The sequence below is a fragment of the Puma concolor genome, chromosome B4 (assembly GCF_028749965.1).
Source record: "Puma concolor isolate L17-30 chromosome B4, mPumCon1.1.hap2, whole genome shotgun sequence".
NCBI lineage: Eukaryota > Metazoa > Chordata > Mammalia > Carnivora > Felidae > Puma > Puma concolor.
Genome location: NC_141673.1, coordinates 26704454 through 26724796, shown reverse-complemented (window position 1 = coordinate 26724796; position 20343 = coordinate 26704454). Strand labels below are relative to the sequence as shown.

Genomic DNA, 20343 nt, shown 5'->3' with positions numbered 1-20343 from the left:
GCTTAGGCCGAGAGATCGAATCACTTTCAAAGCGTCTTTAAAGACCTGTACTTCTTCCAGGCGATCTGCCACTGCCTCCAAAGGTAAGGTTTCCCTGAGGAAGAGTGGAAAAACGAAAGACTTTACAATATGCCAATACCCTCACTGCCCTCTTTCTCCTGCCTTTATTCCTAGATGCTTTGGTAAGATTTTTGAAACATGGTAGGAATTTAGAACTTGAAAGCGTCCTTTTCACAGTATCTCATCTGTCCCCTTATTTTATCGACACGTGACCCTAATGGTTGTGAGGTGGGTTGTGTCGTCACTTTTTCCCCCCTGGTTGTTTCCTCATTTTACTTCCTTTCTGATCATGATTGCATGCTATACTTTCTCAGTGGTCAGCGTCTCCACTGAGATCAGCTGAAAGAGGGTGGCCACGCTGAACTCAGCTGGCAGGAATTCATAACTCACGTGTCGCAAGCCAGCACACTGCAAAGCGTACCCGTTTTTATTAAACACATGCGAATCCTTGTCCAGATTGTGGGACAGCCTCTCGTGTGGTTTGGATTCCTTTGAGCTGACTGTGTCGCATACAGAAAATTGTCCTTATTTCAAGGGCAGAATTGAATATTTTCAGCTTTTCCAGCTGAAATACTTCCAATAAGTATTAATGGAATATGCATGAAATTTGAAATTTGTAACTTTATGCATGCCCATTAGCCTTTCTTGTAAGCATAAAAGATAAGGCAGCAGGCGAGGAATAACAACAGCGAACATTTCTGAGCTCTTACTGTGCGCCGGCCATTGGAACCAGTGTCTGTATGGGTTAACTTGTTTAATCCTCATGAGTCCGTAGTGTTACCAAACCTACTTTATAAATGAAAAAAATGCGAGGCTCAGAGGGGTTAGGGAACTTGCTCAAGGTGATGTAAACTGAAGCAATCTGTCCCCTCTCCAAACTGCACTGATAATTCAAATGCACTCTGTAGGGCTTGGTAGAATTTGTGGAACTGTGTTTTGTTTTGTTTTTTTAAATTTTCTTTCAAATATTAGAGTACTGGGGTTAATACCAAGATGCAAGTATTGAGGTTTTTTGAGAAGAGGCCCTGGCTTCTGTGGTTTTAGTTTGTTCCTATTTGGGGACGGCCTCCTGGCAGCCCCACAGAGCCCAGACTTCTGTATTAGAAGGCAGGACTTCCCCCGCTCAGGTCTGCAAGTGGGTCATGGGAGCCCCTGAACCCCCTGTGGGACCCCAGCTTTTCCCCCGTGGGTTCTTTGGGAGTAAATGTCAGAAATCTGGGTTCAAGATGATTTTTGGAACGGCTCTTGTAGGAGGAGGCCAGTGTTGGGTTTCTCCAACATCCCTAGGACCGAAGTGGGTTTCAGGGTACTGGGTGCCGTCTCACGCATGTCCCTTCCCCATATCATCAGAGAAGCACTACTCACATGCTTCGAGTTGGGACTGGCCATGTATGAGGCCCTCAAAACTTATTCCCATTGGTGGCTTTCATTTATCCAAACCGTGGAGCAAAATTGAGACCAGTTCTAGAAAGTTCTTCTGCATGGAGGTCTGCCTTGATTCTGGTTTTAAAGTTTTCAAATGAAAGGAAGAGATAACAAAAATAATAAAATATTTTATAAGGACAAGCTTACTATTTATATTCCCATGGAATGTTCAAATAAGGAAAAGGAGGCCAACCCAGGACAGGACCTGGGGCCGGAGGTAGGGGAGTGGGGATGGCTAGGCTGAAGTAATAGACCAAAAAGTAAAAATAGCAGGAAATGGCCTCCACGATTGGCTGTTTGGAATGTCATCCGAAGCTATTTCAAGTTCACTTCCATCTCATTCATTCTAGTTTGTGAGTTAGCCGGGACTCCCCAGTTTAGAGCTCTTCCTGCCATGTCCACACAAACCTAGAACTTGTGGTTCAAGCTGTATGCTTCTCTTGCTACTTACACTGAAAAAAATAGGTTGGAAATAAAAGAGGAGTTTGCCTTAATCTTTATATTTCACCTGTTACTCCTAACGACTCAAGCGCATTGAACACTGGTGGATAATTACCTTGCTTTCTCGTGTGTTCGTGTGCGTGGTTTAGGCCTCCTTCACCACATTTCTTAGAAACTGTTTATTAAAAAAAAAAAAATGAGAAGATTGGCTTGGATGCCCTTTAACTGGTTAACCCCACAGAGTGAGGCCTAAGGAAAGAAATTTGGAGTATATGTTTCAGATTTTTGAATACCCATGGCTTTTCCACGTCATGGTAATAGTAAAGGAAAGAAAGAAAGAGGCTTTTGTTTAATTTTTCTCCCCCCGACCTCGTTTTCTTCACCATGCTATTCTTTCCGTGGGTGGTGTTGAACTTGTAACGTAACTAACTGTCTGGTGTGGAAGTCTCACACTCCACACGTTTCAGGACTGGAATTGGGCGGGGTTTTTTTGTATGCAACAAAAATCCCAAGGCTAGTTAATAGCCTACCATGAGGCTTCAGGAAGATGTCAACAGGAGCAATATGTTGACACAAACTGAAATTCTCCATCGGGGAAAATTTGTTTTCTACACAGTCTTCAGCTGGAAAAATCTGAAGAGCCCTATAAAATCTTGAATGCTAATAGAATTTTTTTTTTCATTTAATAAATATTTATTGGACACCTTTTATGTGCCAGACACTATTCTGGGTACTGAGGATACAAAAGTGAATAAAACAGGCAACCCCCTTGCTCTCATGATGGGGGGGAAAAAAAGGATGGAAAATAAGTCACTGAATTAATCAATAAAGCCATTTCAGACAGTGAGTGGTAAGTGCTATGGAGGAAATTGACTGATGGGTAGAGAATGAGGTAGAAAGGCAACCAGGGAAAGCCTCTTAGAGGAGGTGACGTTTGAGACTTGAAGGATGAAGGGGTAGATAAGAATATGCATGGCAGAGGCTCAGGGTGACTTCAGATTAGGTCTGTACTAAAGGGGCATTCTGGAAACAAGAGATAAAAATCCACATCATGCCCAAGGGGTGTGTGTGAATTGGATGAGATTCTTTTATACAAAACTCAACCCATTTTGGGTTTCTGTGACTCACTGTTACTTCCTGCATCGCTTCACAGATCGTGTTCTTTTTCCAAGGCTGCCCAGCTAAACCGAGCTGAGGAAGGAACATTTCCCGTGCTCCAGTCTCGCTGGCTTTCTTCTCTGTGTTGATGTTGACATGAATGTTGCAGTTAGAAGATCCAAGTTTTGCTTTGATGCCCCTGGGCTGGGCTGTGGGGATGGGGATTGGAGGGGTAGGAGGTGATATTAATAGAGATCTAGCAGAGGAAGAAAGCCATGTCTCTCCTGTCCTGGAGTCACTTGAGAGAGGTGAAGGCCCCAGTGGCAGAGACCCCCAAGCTCTCCATGTGGCATGTCTGGGCCCCTTGTGGATGAAAATGAAAATTTCCTGTTGTCCTGTCCTCAGGGTTATGGAGATCATTCTCTGCATATGATCTAGCAAAAAGAAACACAATTTGATCCACTCACACTCACTTTTCACATTTAAATCTTATGTATTTATTTAAGATAGTACATTGACATTGTTCAAAATTCAAAAGAACCAAGAGAATATACAGAGAAAGTCACACATTCCTGACCTCTGGGGCAACCAGTGATATGGGTTTCTTGGGTATCTTCCCAGAGATAGTTTATAAATGTCTGCAAGTAAAAGGGGGAAGATGGCCTTTCCCCCATTTTATCAAATATACAGCATATTAAACATGCTATATAAGTATATAAGTATGTTTATGTAATATATAAATATATACACAACGTAATGTATTAAACATACGCACAAGGAGCTTTCTAATTATTTTTACAGCTAAATAGTATCATATTTGTTTGACTATGCCTAACCAACTCACTGTTGTTGGACATTTAGGTTGTTTCAACCTTTTGCTAATTTGTGATGCAATAAATATCCGTGTACATATGTCATTCACCATACATATGAGGGGCTGTGGGGTCTAAGGGTATGCTTTATAATTTTGATAGATAATGCCAAATTACGTTCTAGAGAAGTGTCACTCCCACTATCGATGAAACATAATTTAAACCCAGCATCTATAGGTATCAGGACAAGCTTTCAGTGTAAGCCACTCTAGGTAGCTTGTTTAGGAAACTGGTTGGTAAGCCCCAGCACATAGTACACTTAAGAATTTTTTTTTTAACACAATAAAGGCTTCCCTGCCAGAATTCAGAGTTCCAGAGAAAATACCGGTGCCTCGTCTCCAGGTAAATCGGAGTTGCCCCAAACTAGATCTTCATAGCCGTTCCCCATCTACATCAACCATGTTCCAAGAATAAATAAAAGAAGTCCCTGTAAAAACTGCAGCGCAGGTCCTAACTCACTTAAGACGCATGAGTGGTGGTGTTTTATAAATTAAGTTTTTATTTTAAAGCAAATCCCAGACACTGCCATTTCACCCCTACATGTTTCATTACACATCTCTAAAAAATGATGGTCATTTTCTTTCTTTTTTTTAATGTTTATTTTGAGAATACATGCATGCAAGCGGCAGAGAGGGAGGGGGAGAGAGAATCTGAAGCGGGCTCTGCTCTGTCAGCACAGAGCCCGCTGCAGAGCTCAATCCCACAAACTGTGAGATCATGACCTGAGCCAAAATCAAGAGTCCGGCACCGCAATGGCCATTTTCTTAAATAACCATACCCATAATGCTATTATCACAGCAAAAATATCAGTAGTTCTTCAGCGATATCTCATAGGAGCTTATACAATGAAATCTTCCTAAGTGGCTCGAGAGTATCTTTTGAAAATGACTTTTGTTGAGGGTAGAGTGGGAGAGAGCCAAAGCATAAGAGACTCTTAAAAACTGAGAACAAACTGAGGGTTGAGGGGGGGTGGGAGGGAGGGGAGGGTGGGTGATGGGTATTGAAGAGGGCACCTGTTGGCATGAGCACTGGGTGTTGTATGGAGACCAATTCGACAATAAACTTCATATATCGAAAAGAAAAAAAGAAAAGAAAATGACTTTTGTTCAAATTGGTATCTACGCAAGGTCCTCAAGTCAGACATGGTCGTCCTGCCTCTCTCAATCTGGTGTGGCCAACTCCCATCACTGCCGCTGACTGATGGAGGAAATGAAGTCTGTTGTCGAATGTCTCATATTGTGGATTTGGCTGTTTTCTTGCTGCCTCCTCCTCTTTCTGCTTCCCAGTGTTAAATGAAAGGTCGCACTAAAGGCTCAATGAGGTTCAGGTTCGGTTTTGTTGGCAAGAATGCTTCATAGGTGGTTCTGCCCAGGGAGGCCTTTAACATGATGAATTCTTCTGGACAGCAGCCTGTCTTCTCTTGAGCGTCACTTGAGAACATTTTTATCAAACATTTTTTAACTGGCTTCCTGTTTCCTCTCTCCTCTATGACCTCTTTTCTAGAACCAGATCACCTGAATCTCAGTTGATTAATAAGGAACGTGAATTAGAGATGGGAAGACAAGAATCTGGCAAGTCCACGCTTGGGTGGTGCCAGCCTGCTGTTTCTCTTCATTTGTAGTTTTCAGTAGGCCAGTGTTGTCCAGTAGAACTTTCCGTGATGATGGTAATGTTCTATATCTGTACTTTCAGTATGGTAGTCACTAGCCATATGTGGCTAATGAGCACTTGAAATGCAGCTACTATAACGGAAGTACTACATTTTAAATTTAAATAGCCACAGGTGACTGCTGGCTACCATACTGGATGGTGCAGCTATAGTCACTTTTTTTTATTAAAAACATTTTTTTAATGTTTATTTTGAGAGAGAAGAGAGAGATGCGTGCACGAGTGGGGGAGGGGCAGAGAGAGAGAGAGAGAGAGAGAGGGAGACACAGAATCTGAAGCAGCTCCAGGCTCACAGCTGTCCGCACAGAGCCTGACATGGGCTTGAACTCATGAACCGCGAGATCATGACCTGAGCCAAAGTCAGACGCTCAACCAACTGAGCCACCCAGGTGCCTCTATAGGTACTTTTAAATGACTTGAGGCACAGACCTTTTCCACCTCTACTGGGACCTAAATGCTTCTATTCCTTTTTAAAAAGTCGTATTTTAGTTACTGCAATTGACTTTTACGAGCTGCTCCTGAATTCAGTGGCAGTTCACGGGCCCCTAGTGAGTTACTAGTTGTACCAAATCTACCTGGACTTAACCCAGAGCAGATGATGGAAGAAAGTCACGACCACAAGACAAAGCCATACTCAGGCTGGGAGCAGGGACTCATGTAGGAAGATGCTGCCTGTGCCAATATGATAAGGACTCTTTGATAAAATAGTAAATATGTATTTGCCATCAGGATATGTGGTACAGGCTTCATATGGCTTAGTAGATGTGTGAATGTAGACTTTGTCTGAAAAGAATCTCAAGGGCCAACGTTTCTTTTAAAACCATGTGCCCAATGTAACTGCCGTCCTCAGCAGTAGAGACACAAATGTAGATTTTACGTATGGATGTATTCAAACTGACAAAATATTGAATACCTTCGATTTTAAAAGTATCGGGCAAGGGGATAGGTATAAAGATCATTAAGATACGGTCTCTACTCAAAAGGAGCTTACCATCTAGCAACATTATTATCTATTGTGTATTTATTATGTGCTACGCACCTTTTATAACTCTCCTTTGATCCTGAATAGTTGTATATAGGAAAGGCATTATTAGCCCCGTTTTAGAGACAAGGAAGTTGGGGAAGGTTAAGGTACTAGGTCAAAGTTAGCACAGCTTACTCAGCGGAAAGAGTCAAGAGACGCACCTGGGCTCAAGCGACCATTCTGTTTCTCCAGGGCTATGGTGATGGTCTGTGATACAGCTTCAGGCCCCTGCTTCCAACCTGCCCCCTTACCATGTCACCTCTCTGCTCAAACCCTGCAGCGGCTCCCTCTCTCTCACCCGGAGCAAGAGTGAGATTTCTATACACGCCTACAATCACCTACGTTGCACACTTGTTACCTCACTGCTCTCTGCCTCACTGGTTCTGCTCGAGCCACACTGGCCACCTCAGGTTTTAGGGCCTCGGTACCAGTGAGTGGCTCTTGCAAGAGCACGAGTCACCCAGGCATCTAAATGGCCCGCTCCATCGTCTCCTGCAAGTGTCTCACTAAATGCCACCTCTCAGTGAGACTTACCCTGAGCACGCATCCTGATGTCCCTACCCCACTTTATTTTGACTTACATCACCTTCTAATAGGGTTTCTAATTTTTGTTAATTGTCTGCCACTACTCCTACACACACACACACACACACACACACACGGTATATGAAGGTAGGTTTCTCCCTCCACCCCCCCACTCATTTGTTCGCAGCCGTTTTCCAAACACCTAGAACATGCCAGGTACGTAGATATTTATCGACTGAAGTGCATGAAACTCATGTAGGCCCAATTTCAAGTCCACGCTTACGTTTTATACATAAACACATACCTGCTGTTTGGGCCTGTTAAGTTGTCCTGGTTACTTTAAAATGTGTGACTGCGTAGAATCATATAGGAGAGTCAGAGTAACACATGCAAATATACGTCAAGCCGGCTTCCTTTAGTTTTACGATCACTTGGCTTAGTACTGACGAAGCTGTCACCTGTAGCTTCTGGTAGAGCCAGATGTGATAGGGAATTGCGGGCTTGGAGCGTCCACACGTGAGGATACTGCCCCAGCACCGAAGGGTGGCTTCTGTGCGCGTGCGCATTCACATGCGTGACCATGCTTGTTCTTCCCAGCCTCGTGGAAGACTGAGACACAAAAGGATGATTAAAGAACATGGTACCTCAGCCAGTATATGTAGTGAGGAAAAGAGCATGTGGTCTTAGAATTAAGCTGCAACTCTTGCCACCCCGCTATTCGAAGTATTTAATAGAAATCTTATTTCTCTTTTTGAAAAAAAAAAAATAGGTTATTCTTGGTGAGAATTTGACTTCAAATTGCCCGGAGGTTATCTATGAAATTAAAGAAGAAACACCTGTTTTCTACAAACTGGTTCCTCATCCCAAGAAGAATATCTACATCTATCTAACAGCTGGGAAAGAGGTAGGCGAAAATACTGGGTACAGCTTCTGACTTACGAATAAAAAATTGTTTAATTAACGTCATCATCTAGTAGTGAAGCTTTTACTTTGAACTATCAAGTTTAAACACTGCTGCAGGCTTCGAGAAGGCCTTCAGTGGTTCACAGACATGGAATTAAAAAACCTTCCTGTCAGTAAGTAAGCAAGAAATATTACCTATTTAGACAATTTTATTATTGGCTATATTTCCAATGCGAGGCTTTTCAGAGGAGGGTGTGCTTGCAAATGGGTGCATAATCAGCAAGGTAACTGAATTTGCACATTTATTGTGTGGGCACTGAACGGTTAGATGCATTTATGAATATACCCAATGGGACTGGCTTTGGAATTGGGGGTTAATATCAGGCCACAGTCTCATGCACATTCATGAACCAGGAAATATATGGCACTCACCCTCCCTCTCTTAATTTATCTGGCTGTTTTAGTTTTTCTTCTTGCTTCTGCTGACTCAAATAAAAATAATAGCTTTTTATAGTTTCTTCATTTTTATAAAGTACTTCCACAAAGGAAAGAAAGCTAAGCTTTATTGCGTCCCTACTGACCACGTACTGGTTTCGTCTCTCTTAGATGCAGAGTTGTGTCTGTACGCACAGCTATAAAAACAATGTTGATGAAATATGCTACCAATTTAATGAGATAAAATTACCCTTGCTTTGTATATCAAGAGCCTAAGACTTAGAAAGGTTAAATGATTCAGTCAAGGAGATCTATCTCCTTGATATCTTAGGTTCATTCTATTTTATATATATGTAGGTTAGGCCTTGTCCAGACTGGGACATCAATTCTGTCCTGACATCAAAGCCCGTGATAAATGAGATCGAATCCCAAACTTGTGAAAACTAAGCAGCCCATTCTGGCACAGTAATTCGGACCCATGGCCATTGGGGCAAAGTGTGAAGAAGAGAATTCAGACTTGTGGAATTACCTAATGGAATAACAGATGCCTTTGGTCCAATCCCATTTTCCATTCTTTTTATCTCTCGTTCTAAGGGGAACGGTGATGACAGCAAGCCACATGTGCTGTTGCGGTCACACAGTAGGCACACAAGCACATTGTCGTTTCCAGAATTCCCAGAATTGCCCTTTGCACGTGGAAGAGTCGTTATGTCAAAATGATCTCATTGAGATGAACCGTGGACCTGCCTGACGTTGGTAGACCAGTTGTTCACCATGCAGAATCTTCCTGAGCAGCTTGTGTCCCCGTTAAAACACTTTATTCTCTTTCTTCCCTGGGCTTCCCGTATTCGCGAGATTTTTGTCTACTCAACAAACTGCATATATTAAGTAACTATTCCCATTCCCAGGCTTTATTTATCAAGGGCATCTGAAAACTGCCAGCCGGAGAACGCGCTGTGCTGCCACACAGAGCTGATAAAATTCCAGCCCAAAGCAAAGACACTTGAAGTCTTGCTTAATCTGTGCATGTTTCTCCATTCAGCTTTTTGAAACATTGCAAAATGGCTCGTAAATTCTCGTTAGCACTTTCCTCCAAACTCAAGACTGTAAGCTGGGAACCACTGGAGAGCCACGAATAGCTGACAGGTCCTCACTTCCTGGAAGATAAAGAGTTCTAGCCTCTGGTCATTCAAAGCCTGAAGCCCTAGGGAGGGTTTTTGACTGGGCATCAAAGCTGGTTATTCTTACATTCTTCACCTAGGTTTCCTGCTGGGGATCCTATTAGTAAGATTCTCGTTGAGCCAGCATAACCCCTAGACAGGCAAAAACCTAAGGAGGATCCTTTCCTAGACTCTTGGGGGGATAGTAACAGCCAAACGAATACACCCTGGTACATCCATGGAATACGTGGCCACTAAAAATAACCATATGAAGATTTATGCATCGCTGTGGAATAGTCACTATCTTGTGTTACTAAGTTAGGGAAGCAGGTCCAATGTAGTACTAATTGTGTTCTCGCTTTTACAGAGAGAGATGTTGTTTGTGTGTTTAAGTACGACGCGTAATGGTTCTCATGGAAAGTTCTAGAGACTCCTATCCCACTAAGTGTTCTGAGCCAGTGTGGCCCTAGGAGGAGATGTTATGTAGTCTACCCCGCCTGGAGTATCATCATGCTCAGCATATTCAAAGGCTCTCGGAAGCCTCGTAGTAAGGAAATCTGTTTGCCTTTTAAGTGTAAGGTCTCACATGTTTGTAGGGCTGTGGAACCTTTGCCTCACACAATAGCTGTAGCCAACATTTATCGAGCGCTTAGTATCTGCCAGACAGTGAAATAACCCTGTGGAGTCCGCAGTACGGTCACTGTTTCAGAGTTGAGAAAACAAGGTTAGAGAGACTACGTGATATTTATGCAAACCCCCCCCAGAATTAAAAAGATGTTTTGTGAACTACAGGGAAATCTCCACATTCTGGTTGATTCTGGCTCAGGCTGGTGGTCTGCCCCCGTGTCTTTCAGCAACTGGAAGAGGCAGCTTGAGGGGCAGGCAATGATTTGAATACTCCCCCCGTTTCTTTTATGCCCAACTCCAGTGGAGGGAAGGTGAGCAAATAAGCCAGGAGCTGAAGCAATGGAGTTACCCTGACAGGGGTGTGGGATTCTCCTCATTTCCGTGTCCAGCGTCAGCCTCGTGCTGACACGCCTGGGTCAGCGTGAGCCTTTACGTCCCCAGATGCTCATTTCCAGAGTGCCACTGACCACGCATTTAACTCTCTTTGTGTGAAGGCCAAGTGACCTGATTCCATGATCCCTTGGGAAGTCATTATTAGCGGATCAGACCCACCTGAGAGAGCACTTAAGAATACAGATTCCGAGGCCCGGTCCCTGACCTGCCCAGCCTGAGTCTCCAGAGCAGGGACGGCAGGCCATCTGGGAACCTGCACTTTCCAAACCTCCCCAGGGGATTCGTACCCCGGAACTTGAGAACCACTGCCCAACGTCCTTACAGAGGCATTCCGAGTTCAAGTTGACAAATGTGCTCTCTTTGTGGCCCGTTATCAGATGAGGTGTTGTTGTTTTTGTGGCGGTGCTTAGAATTCCATCTGAGCTGCTGTCATCTTCGTTTCTAGGTGAGGAGAATTCGTGTTGCAAATTGCAGTAAACATAAATCCTGTACGGAGTGTTTAACAGCAACAGACCCTCACTGCGGTTGGTGCCATTCTCTGCAAAGGTATTTCCTGAATTCTTTCTCACCAGCTCACATTTTCGAGAGAAAAAAAAAAAAAGTGTCATGCAGCAGAACACTTGTTGCCCTACTTTGACGATCCGTGCCAATGACCTGGGGGAGCCAATCTCTTCGCCGCCTGAAATATCAGTGCGTGATCCTCATTAATTCTCGGAGATGTTCCCAGCTGGGCCAGTGCGGCGGGATCATTTGACCCGGACCACTCCGGGTTACCCGACCTGGGGGTGGGAGCGGGGTGGGGACAGGACACCAGGAAGGATAGCCTGGAGCTGCCGATTCTGCTTGTACTTTCTACAGAGTTCTCCAAGACTCCAGAGAGAGAGAGGCAAAAGGTCTCCCCTCAGAGGAGATAAAAGAATAGGGATGTTTGAAAATTTCCCACCGAATCCTCGTAATGTCACGTACTCGGATGGCTCGGTAGAAGCCTTATTATTGATGATGTTGTCTCCTAATGCGCGGTACAGCTGTGGGCCTGCTGTACAATCTCAGTCTCCAGGCAGAATGTGCCCAGCCTGGTCTTGAATTACGATGTTCACGACCCATCCAGGCTCTGGGGCGACTTGTAAGCGGCTCCCTCGCCATGGCAGCTCCCAGCGTGGCTGGGACCGGCCTGGTTGGATTCGCTGTTGCCATGGCAACCCAGTACTCGGGCTCCCGCTACAGAAGCAAGGAGGAGAGTGGCGGAGCTGGAGCTCAGGCAGGGGGAAAAAAAAAAAAAACCATAACGGTGGCCGTCAGTTTGGTGCTTTCCGTTTTTAAGGGTCAAAAGGGATCAGGAGGAGTGGAACAGGTGCAGAGAAGCTGAAGGCTGAACAAGGGGCAGTTTGGGGAAAGCAGAGGGGACGGGGAAGAGAATCTGGGGAAGGAAGCCCAGGGCAACGAAGGGAGAGGGCGAGGCTACAACATAAGCGAGAGGTTCAGGAAACAAACTAAAAATGTGGGGATGGAATTAATTAAGAGTTCATGGAGGAAGTCAAAAGCTGAGATGCAGCAAGACGCATAATTGCCCTTGCCTTTTGCAGCGCTTCCTCACGGGGCTGTTTCTGTCAGAATCCCTGGCAGACAAAGGAAGCGGGGCCAGGAAAATTCTCATGAATAATTGTAATTGGGTAGGAACGTTTTCTTCCCGTCGCTTGCCCAAGTCTAGAGTTTAAGAAATTAACTGATCATCAACAGCATTTCATTGTCACACACCCACTGAGCGGTTCCCCCGTACTCTTTCCGACCTGTTTCGTCTATGTGCGTTTCCCACCTATATTTGTAGGGCTGCCCCCAGGCGTTAATTTAGTGGCGGTGGCAGTGATGAACTAGCCGCGAGGACCTCGTGGCTGCTATATGGCAAACACAGGTCTGGAGTTCACGGGCGATGTGTCCAGGCTGGAGAGATGAATTTGGGAGTTAGACGTGTCTGGAGGGAGCTTACAAGACCAGACGAGGGAGGCTGTGTAGATTGAGGGGGGAAGCAGTTGGGGAACCGAGCACTGAGGCGGTGCCGTGTTGAAGGGCCAGGGAGGCAAAGGGGAAACAAAAATGGGGAGGGAACAGCCAGAAAGGGAAGAGGAAAGAGCGAAGAAGGTGGTCTCCTGGATGCCAAGGGAAGAAAGAGGGGAGAAGTCCCCTGTGCCAGATGCTGCAGAGGGGTTGGGCAAGGGAAGTGCGCTGACCCACTAGACTCAGCAGGTGATGACCGGTGACCATGACAAGGGCAGTGTGGCAAGCGATAAAGCTGCAGGAGAAAATGATGAGGGAGCAGAGCAGAGACCAGTCTCCAGAGGAGCTTTGCCGAGGAAAACGGCAGAAAAAGGAAGCAGACGCTAGAGGAGAAAGTAAAGTGCAGAGAATTTGGTTGTTTTTGAGGCGCGTGAAAATAACCCTGCGCTATGGGGCTGTTGGGGAAGTTTTAGTAAGACAATAAAAGAGAGAGAGAGAAAGAAGAGGGGTTTGCACCGTGCTGTCTCTCGGCAGATGAGAGAAAATAAGATGTAGCACACTGGTGGGGAGGCAAGTTCAGACGGGAGGTGGACGGGTGGTCTCGGGATGGAAGAGCAGGTGAAGAACATTGGGCCCGGGAGCAGGTGGGTGGTGCAAGCGTGTTCAGCCTCAGTTTGTATCGCTCACGTCATTTTCGGGGGCTTCAGGCCCGTGAGAGTGAGGCGGGGGAGGAAGCTCTGGAGGTTTGGAAGGCGAAGAGAGAGAAGGTAGGAGATCGAGAACGGAGATGGGAACTTAGGATGATCGCTGGGCAGCAGGAGGGCCCAGCTGAAGCCAGTGGTCTTGCTTTTGAAGCGAGAGCAGTCAGCAGGGTTGTGTTCAGCCCTGCTGGTGTGGTCGCAGAGTCGGGGAGGGCTAGATTTAGCAAGGTAGGGCTTTGCAGGAAATACGTCAAGAGGGGAGGGCGGGGCCTGGGAACCGAGGGGGTATCCGAGCGCCGGATGATGGTCTTGACATGGATGTTGGTACTTAACATAGGGGGCCCTGGGCTGTCAGCTGGAAGTACACGCCGAGCCGGGGAGTGAGGGATGGGAATAGGCGGCAGGATCTGTGCATGGGAGGTTGTGATTGGATTTAAGACTCACTGGGGCTGGGAAATGGTAGTTGGACTGTGGGAGAGTCATGGAGGGGTGGTGGCGCTATTGATTATGACAGTGTACCTGAAGTAGGATGGGAAAAAGACTGCGGGCAGAGAGGGGTCAAGGAACGGAGGTAGTGTTAGGAACGGGAGTGTTAACGTCAGTCATCTGTGTGGATATTGCAGTCGGACCGTGGGAACAGGGTTGGAGACGGTGAGAAGCAAGATAGTGCAGAAGAGGAAAGAATTGGCAGGGGTGGCGGTGGTCTATAGATGGTTGCAACAAGGAGGGCTTTGCGGTGGTGGGGCGCACTGGGCGGGGGGCACGCTTGGAAAGGAGGAGGAAGGAAGAGGCATCCAGAAAAGGCAGTGAGACACAAGCAGGACGTTTAGGATGAGTAAGAGGAAGCAGCCAGCCCCTGAGCTGGCTTCGAGGAAGCTGTGTCCCCAGGGGAGAGGCTGGTTTCAGTGAGCACAAGAAGGTAAAAGGGAAGATCAGAGAAGAGGTTGAAGACACCGGGGCATGTATTGATGACGGGCAAAGAGGGCTTGTCTTCTGTAAGGCTACTACTACCTGCTTCCCTGGTTCTCCTCTTACTCCCTCACCCCTGTCCTAATACCCTCCTAGAGGAATGATGCTTTTATGGTCTAAACCAGATCATGTCATTCCCCAGGTTAAAACCTGCACAGCCTTTCTCTCGTAGAAGCCAGTCTGACTGTCTTACTGCCAGGACCTGCATACATCATCTGACCCTTCCATGGTTCTCATGCCTCTCTCTCCTCGGTTCACTCTACCCCACCGCGCTTTCTTTCTGACTTAGGAATATGTCGGCATGTTCCCACCTCTGGTACTTTTGCCCTCGTTGTTTCCTCAGTCTCGAATATTTTTCCCCGGATCTTTCCATGGCTGGCTCCTTCCTGATCATCCAGTTGGAAGTGGCCTCACCTCACTCATAATCACCTGTTTTATTTTCATCATGGCCCCATCAGTGTCTGAAATGATCTTATGTCTCTGCTTTTCTTTTTAAAATGTGGGTTCCATGAACATAGGTACCTTGTCTGTCTTGTTCACTACCATATCCCCAGAGTCTAGAACAGTGCCCGACACATCGTAGGTGCTCAAAAAATATATGTTAAGTGAACGAAGTCGATTTTTAAAAGTTTTGTAATGGTTGCTTATTTTTGAAAGAGAGACAGACAGAGCATGAACAGGGGAGGGGCAGAAGGAGGGAGACACAGAATCCAAAGCAGGCTCCATCCAGGCTCTGAGCTGTCAGCCCAGAGCCTGATGCAGGGCTTGAACTCGCAAACCATGAGATCATGACCTGAGCTAAAGTCGGATGCTTAACCAACTGAGCCACCCACGCACCCTGTGAATGAAGTAGATTGCGTGATTGAGGAGCCCTCTCAGTGGCAGGTTGAGACTTACGCATTAAGTAATATAGAACGTTCTAGACTGATGGTCCTTCCCAGCCACATCAGATCACTCAGTTTCAGACTGGCTTCATTCTGGCCTAAGACGAAATAAAACTAAGCCTCAGATCTGTGACTCATATTGAGTTCCCAGTACCATTCAAAATTAGGAATTCTAAAGGGGGATGTTTTCTTATAACTGTAGAGCATCCCACTGTGTTTATTTTAAATGTCACAGATTTATTTAGAAAAATAATTTATTTTCTCTTTTGAGAAGGTTGAGCTTTCTTGCATATGTGTCTAGAAAATGGATTTGTTGAGAGCGGGGGGTGGGCAAGGAAACTATCTTAACTTCCTTTTGATCGGGTGTTAAGAATAGGCATCCAGTGTAAGCAGATAAAAAGCAATTAGATAAACAATGAGCTCTAAAAAGTCTAGTATTTTATTGTTGGAACCTCAAATCCAACCTGCGCTGAATTTGTGTGTGTGGGCGGAAAGTGAATTTTTGCAGGCTGAGTATCTGGGGTTTGGAAGCAGTTTCTCAGTTTCTCCCATATTGCAAAGCATAGCACATGTGTTCAGTTACGGGTTTCCACAAAACTGGCAATCCTGAACCAATGAACAAGTGAGGTTCCAAAAGTTCATTTGCAAGTTTGTTTGGCACTCAGAATGCATTTTCCCATAGAAACAATGTCATAAATTAAGGACTCAGTCCCAAGGCAGCCCACAAAATTCAATTTATTTAATTTCAACAAATATTTATCGAATATCTACCAAGAACCCCATGTGGCAAGTGAGCTAGCTGGAGGCTATGGAGGGAAATCGGATGCCATTCTTGGCCTTCAGGAATTCACATGCAAGCTAGGGAGACAGCCGTGTCAACAGCCAACACTGATTCAGTCATATGTCCAGTTGACAAGTATTTATTGAGCACCTATGACGTGATAAGGCCTGTGCTAGGTACTCGGGTTATAGTTCTTTCTTGCCTACACAGAGCCTGCAGTCTAGTGAGGGATGTAGACAATACTCCGGTGATACTGCATTGACCAATTCTTCCTAAAAGAAAGAATTAGAAGAAAAGAGCATTCGTTTTTCTTGCTCATGGGTCAGCTCCAGTGGGGTGGGGTCGGGATGCCCTCTGCCTCAAGCTGCAGGTTGAGAGGATTGATTCAGGTCTTCTTCACACATCTCTCATCCAATCCACTGTTCTCAAGGTAGACCGCAGAAGTACAAGAGCCATGCTAAACTATGCATCACATTTGTCACCTCGGCTCATGTCGTGTTTGCTGATACTCCACTGGCAAGCACACCACACAGCCAAGCCCAACGTCAATGGGGTAAGGAAATCTCCCCCACCTACTGTCGTGCAAGTGGCCAAAGGTTATGGATGCGTCATTCCAGTGCAGCAGATACTGAGGCGTTGAGCGCAATAATCTGGTCAGTCTTGACAAGTAAAAGAGTTACCATTTTACCAATAGGTAGATAGGGTATCATGAAGGTTAGCCCAGAGGCAGTGGAGGATTCCATGGGGGCACATGAACATCTAACCCAAACTTAAAAGTAAGGGAAGGTTGGGGTGCCTGGGTGGCTCAGTTGGTTGAGCGTCCGACTCTTGATTTTGGCTCAGCTCGTGATCCCAGGGTCATGGAATCAAGCCCTGAGCTGGGCTCCGTGCTGAGTGTGGAGCCTGCTTAAGATTCCCTCCCCCTGCCCCTCTCTCCTGCCCATGCTCTCTCTTGCTCTCTCTCTCTCTCTAAAAAAAAAATAATAATACTAATAAGTAAGGGAAGGTTTGCTGGAAGAGGGAATATCTAAGCCGAAGTTGAGCTGTGAGCAGATATCAGCCAGGTAGAGCAGAGGCAGGTGACTGGCCGAGGGAACAGGTGTATCAAGGCCAGGAGCTGTAAGAGCACCCGTTGTGCTCAATACAGTTGGAGCACACAGTCTGGCCCCGGGGGTTGTTGAGAAAGTGGCTTGGTAGGCAGGAGTGGCCGAGCACTGGCCTTACAAGCCATGTTGAAGAATGTGCATTTTCTCGTAAGGACTTTCGGGAACTATTGCAGAGCTTCAATTAGAAGAGTGACCAGATCAGCTGTGGGTTTTAGAATAAGTGTCCTAGCGCAGGATAGCCTGGAAACGATCTGCTGGACGCTGGCAGATCACTTAGAAGGTGGTTGTAAACCGGCAAGAGACTGGGGTCCAGCTGGAGAAATGATAGTAGCAATGGAAAGACGTGGCTGGACTCTAGAACTATTTGGAAAATAGAATTGACAGGACTTTTTGATTAATTAGATCCCCCTTGAGTTTGACACACTCAAAATAGGGCCACAAAATGAAAAATCAAATATCAAGGTGGCCACTGTTTTTCAGGAAGATGTACTTTTTCTCCCTCAACCTAAGTCTTCATAAAGACAACAAAGAAGCGATACCTAAACACGCAATGGATTCTTACTGTGTCCCAGGGATTGGACCAGGCACTCGGTTGGAGCCCAAAGCATGGGCACTTGGTCAGAGGGGGAAGGACTTTGGAGCGATGGCAGAGCTAAGTCTCGGAAGGTGCAGTGAGGCAAGCTACTGCTCTTTTCCCAGCAACACCGTAACCTCGGTGTTGAGATGATAAGGGAAGGGGTATGGGCATCTGGCTTGGGTGACCAGATGGACAGGGGTGTCACTGCCGAACAGGAATGTAGGAGGGATAGCCTGTTCAGGATGCCCAGCAATGCAGGGGGTGGCTTCCACTCTGGCAGCAGAGGAGGAAGAGTGCAGGTCCTGGAGGCAGCCTGCTTGGGATTGAATCTAGGCTTCTTTGTGACCTTCAGTTTCCTCGTCTCCTCTGGGTCAAGTCTCTTCCATAAAGTAGGGCTAGTAGTACCTCACGGGGTGGCCGAGAAGATCCAATCAGATAATGTTCATAAAGCCCCAGGCACAGTGCCTGGCTCTTAGTAAGCACTCAAGTAACATTAGCCATTGCGATGGTGGAAGCCCAGAGGAGGGAGCCATTAGTTGTAACCAAGGTCGGGGAAGGCTTCAGACAGGAAGTGGCATTAAAATTAGGCCTTGAAGCCTGAATGAACTTTCACCAAGGGAAGAGAGAGTGGAAGGCATTTCAGGTAGAGGATCCAGCATAGGGAGAGGTCTTTTGAGGGAGCGGCAGATTGGATATTACCCCCAGAGCTCTGGTTCTGGAAGGAAGGAAGGAAGGAAGGAAGGGAGGGAGGGAGGGAGGGAGGGAGGGAGGGGATGGGGCGTTGGATGGGACCAGGATGTGAAGGGCTCTGAGTTTGGACTTGATTCGGGGGTGCCGGGAACCTGTTAAAGGATTTTCAGCAGAGGATTGACATGATCATATTTGTGTTTTAAAAAGATTATCCTGATGGCAGCATCCAGCATGAACCGCATTAACTCAAGCAGCAGCTGTATCAGACTTCCCAATGGTACCCCTCCCAGGGTACACTGTCTTTTTGGTATATTTTGTAATGAATGAGTTCATCTCCCAGTTCTTCCCGAGTCCTCTACCTGGCGGCTGTTTCTTCAAATTTCATGTACCTCCCACCTCTCCCAGCACCACCATGGCGCTCCACTTGCTCTGGTCCCCGTCCCCCGATGGAACCACGGCTGGGTCCTCTTCCATAAATGGGCCGTGCAGGAAAGGCCGAGCTTGTCTTCATTGCCCCACCTGTCATGCCCCATACTGCACACGAAGTATATAGGGTAAGGCTTTGCTAATCAGCAGGTGTGTTAACTATAGGGTATCTGTAGTTCCCCTTGATTATTTGTGTAAATCTAATACTTGCCCACACTCTTCTCTGTGTTTCTTCTGTATGGACCAGGGGAAGACCTCCAGGCAGCCCCTGGTAGCAGCTTTCAGGTTCGCAGCTTCTGGTAAGAGAGCATTCCTCAGCGTGGCCTAATAACACCACTCTGTGACCGGCCCCACTGTCAGACTTTCTAAAAGGGTGGGGGAGAGGGAAATTTTTTTTTAATGTTTATTTATTTTCGAGAGAGAGGGAGAGCATGAGCACGAGCAGGGAGGGGCAGAGAAACGGAAAGGGGGGCAGGTGCAGAGGATCCGAAGCGGGCTCCATGCTGTCAGCAGAGAGCCCACGGCGGGGCTTGAACTCACAAACCATGAGGTCACAACCTGAGCTGAAGTCGGACATTCAACCGACCGAGCCACCCATAGGCCCCCCAGAAGGGACTTTTGAACACAGGAGAGAAAAATCAGACTGCTAAACATATTTGTCCCCAGCACCCCAGAGCAACAAACAAAAAAAAGAGTTAAATGATTTGCCTATGGCCACCTCCAGTCCCTTGCATTCCTCCCCTGTCTTGAGGTCTGCCTCCCCTCTCTCCTCCTAGAGACATTCCTCCCTCGAGCCTCCCCGGCCAATTTGTAATTCTAAATGGCCATAGACTGCCACTGCCCAGAAAATTGACTGGGGCAACCCATGGAGTTCGGTAGCCCATAACCCCACGTTTGTGAAGTCTCAGTCCCCGCTGCCCCCGTCTGCATCTGAGAGGCGGGCAGTGTGCAGCGGAGACGGCCCGTGAGGGCTGTTCGCAGAGGAGCTGGTGGGACTGCGCCCACTGACCCTCCCGCAGGAAGCGAGCCCCCACCCCAGCCCCGGTCGGAAGACAGAGTCTCCAGGGAGTGTGCAGGGGGAGCGTGCTCCTACACTAGATGCTGGTGCTGTGCCTCACATTCCACGCCGTGCTCCAATCAGTCCTCCTGCCACCCTGGGAAGTAAGTGCGAGTGCAGTGTGCCCGGGAGGGACAAGCAAACCACCTGAGCTTGTGTATTCACTTCCTACTGCTGCTGTGACAAATGGTCACAACCCGGGTGGCTTGGAACCGTGCTGACAGCTCTGGAGGTCAGAAGTCTGCTCTGGGTTTGCCGGGGCTCACACCTGACGTGTGGAAGGGCTGTGTTCCCCCTGGAGGCTGTAGGGAGGAGCCTTTTCCTTGTCTCTCCTGGCTCCCGGAGGCAGCCTTCCTTCCTGCCTTGGCTCCTGGCTGCTGGCTGCGTCTTCAAAGTAGCATCTTCACATCTCTCTGGCTCTGTTTCCCTCGTCACGTCCCTTTCTCTCACTGTGACCCTCCTGCCTTCTCTTGATCCCCTTGTGATTACTTTGGGCCCACGCAGGTAATCCAAGATAATTCCCCCCTTC

At 46.9% G+C, this 20343-nt stretch overlaps 1 protein-coding gene across 2 annotated transcripts in view; it reads left to right on the top strand.

Moving 5' to 3' along the window:
* The window catches only part of PLXNC1 (plexin C1), a 149833-nt gene that overhangs the window by 26711 nt on the left and 102779 nt on the right, over window positions 1–20343 (top strand). For both annotated transcript variants that reach the window (XM_086712644.1, XM_086712643.1), the window contains exons 3-4: window positions 7883–8017; window positions 11077–11177. In XM_086712644.1, coding sequence (XP_086568770.1) covers window positions 7883–8017; window positions 11077–11177 — 236 coding nt within the window. The remainder of the gene's footprint in view (window positions 1–7882; window positions 8018–11076; window positions 11178–20343) is intronic.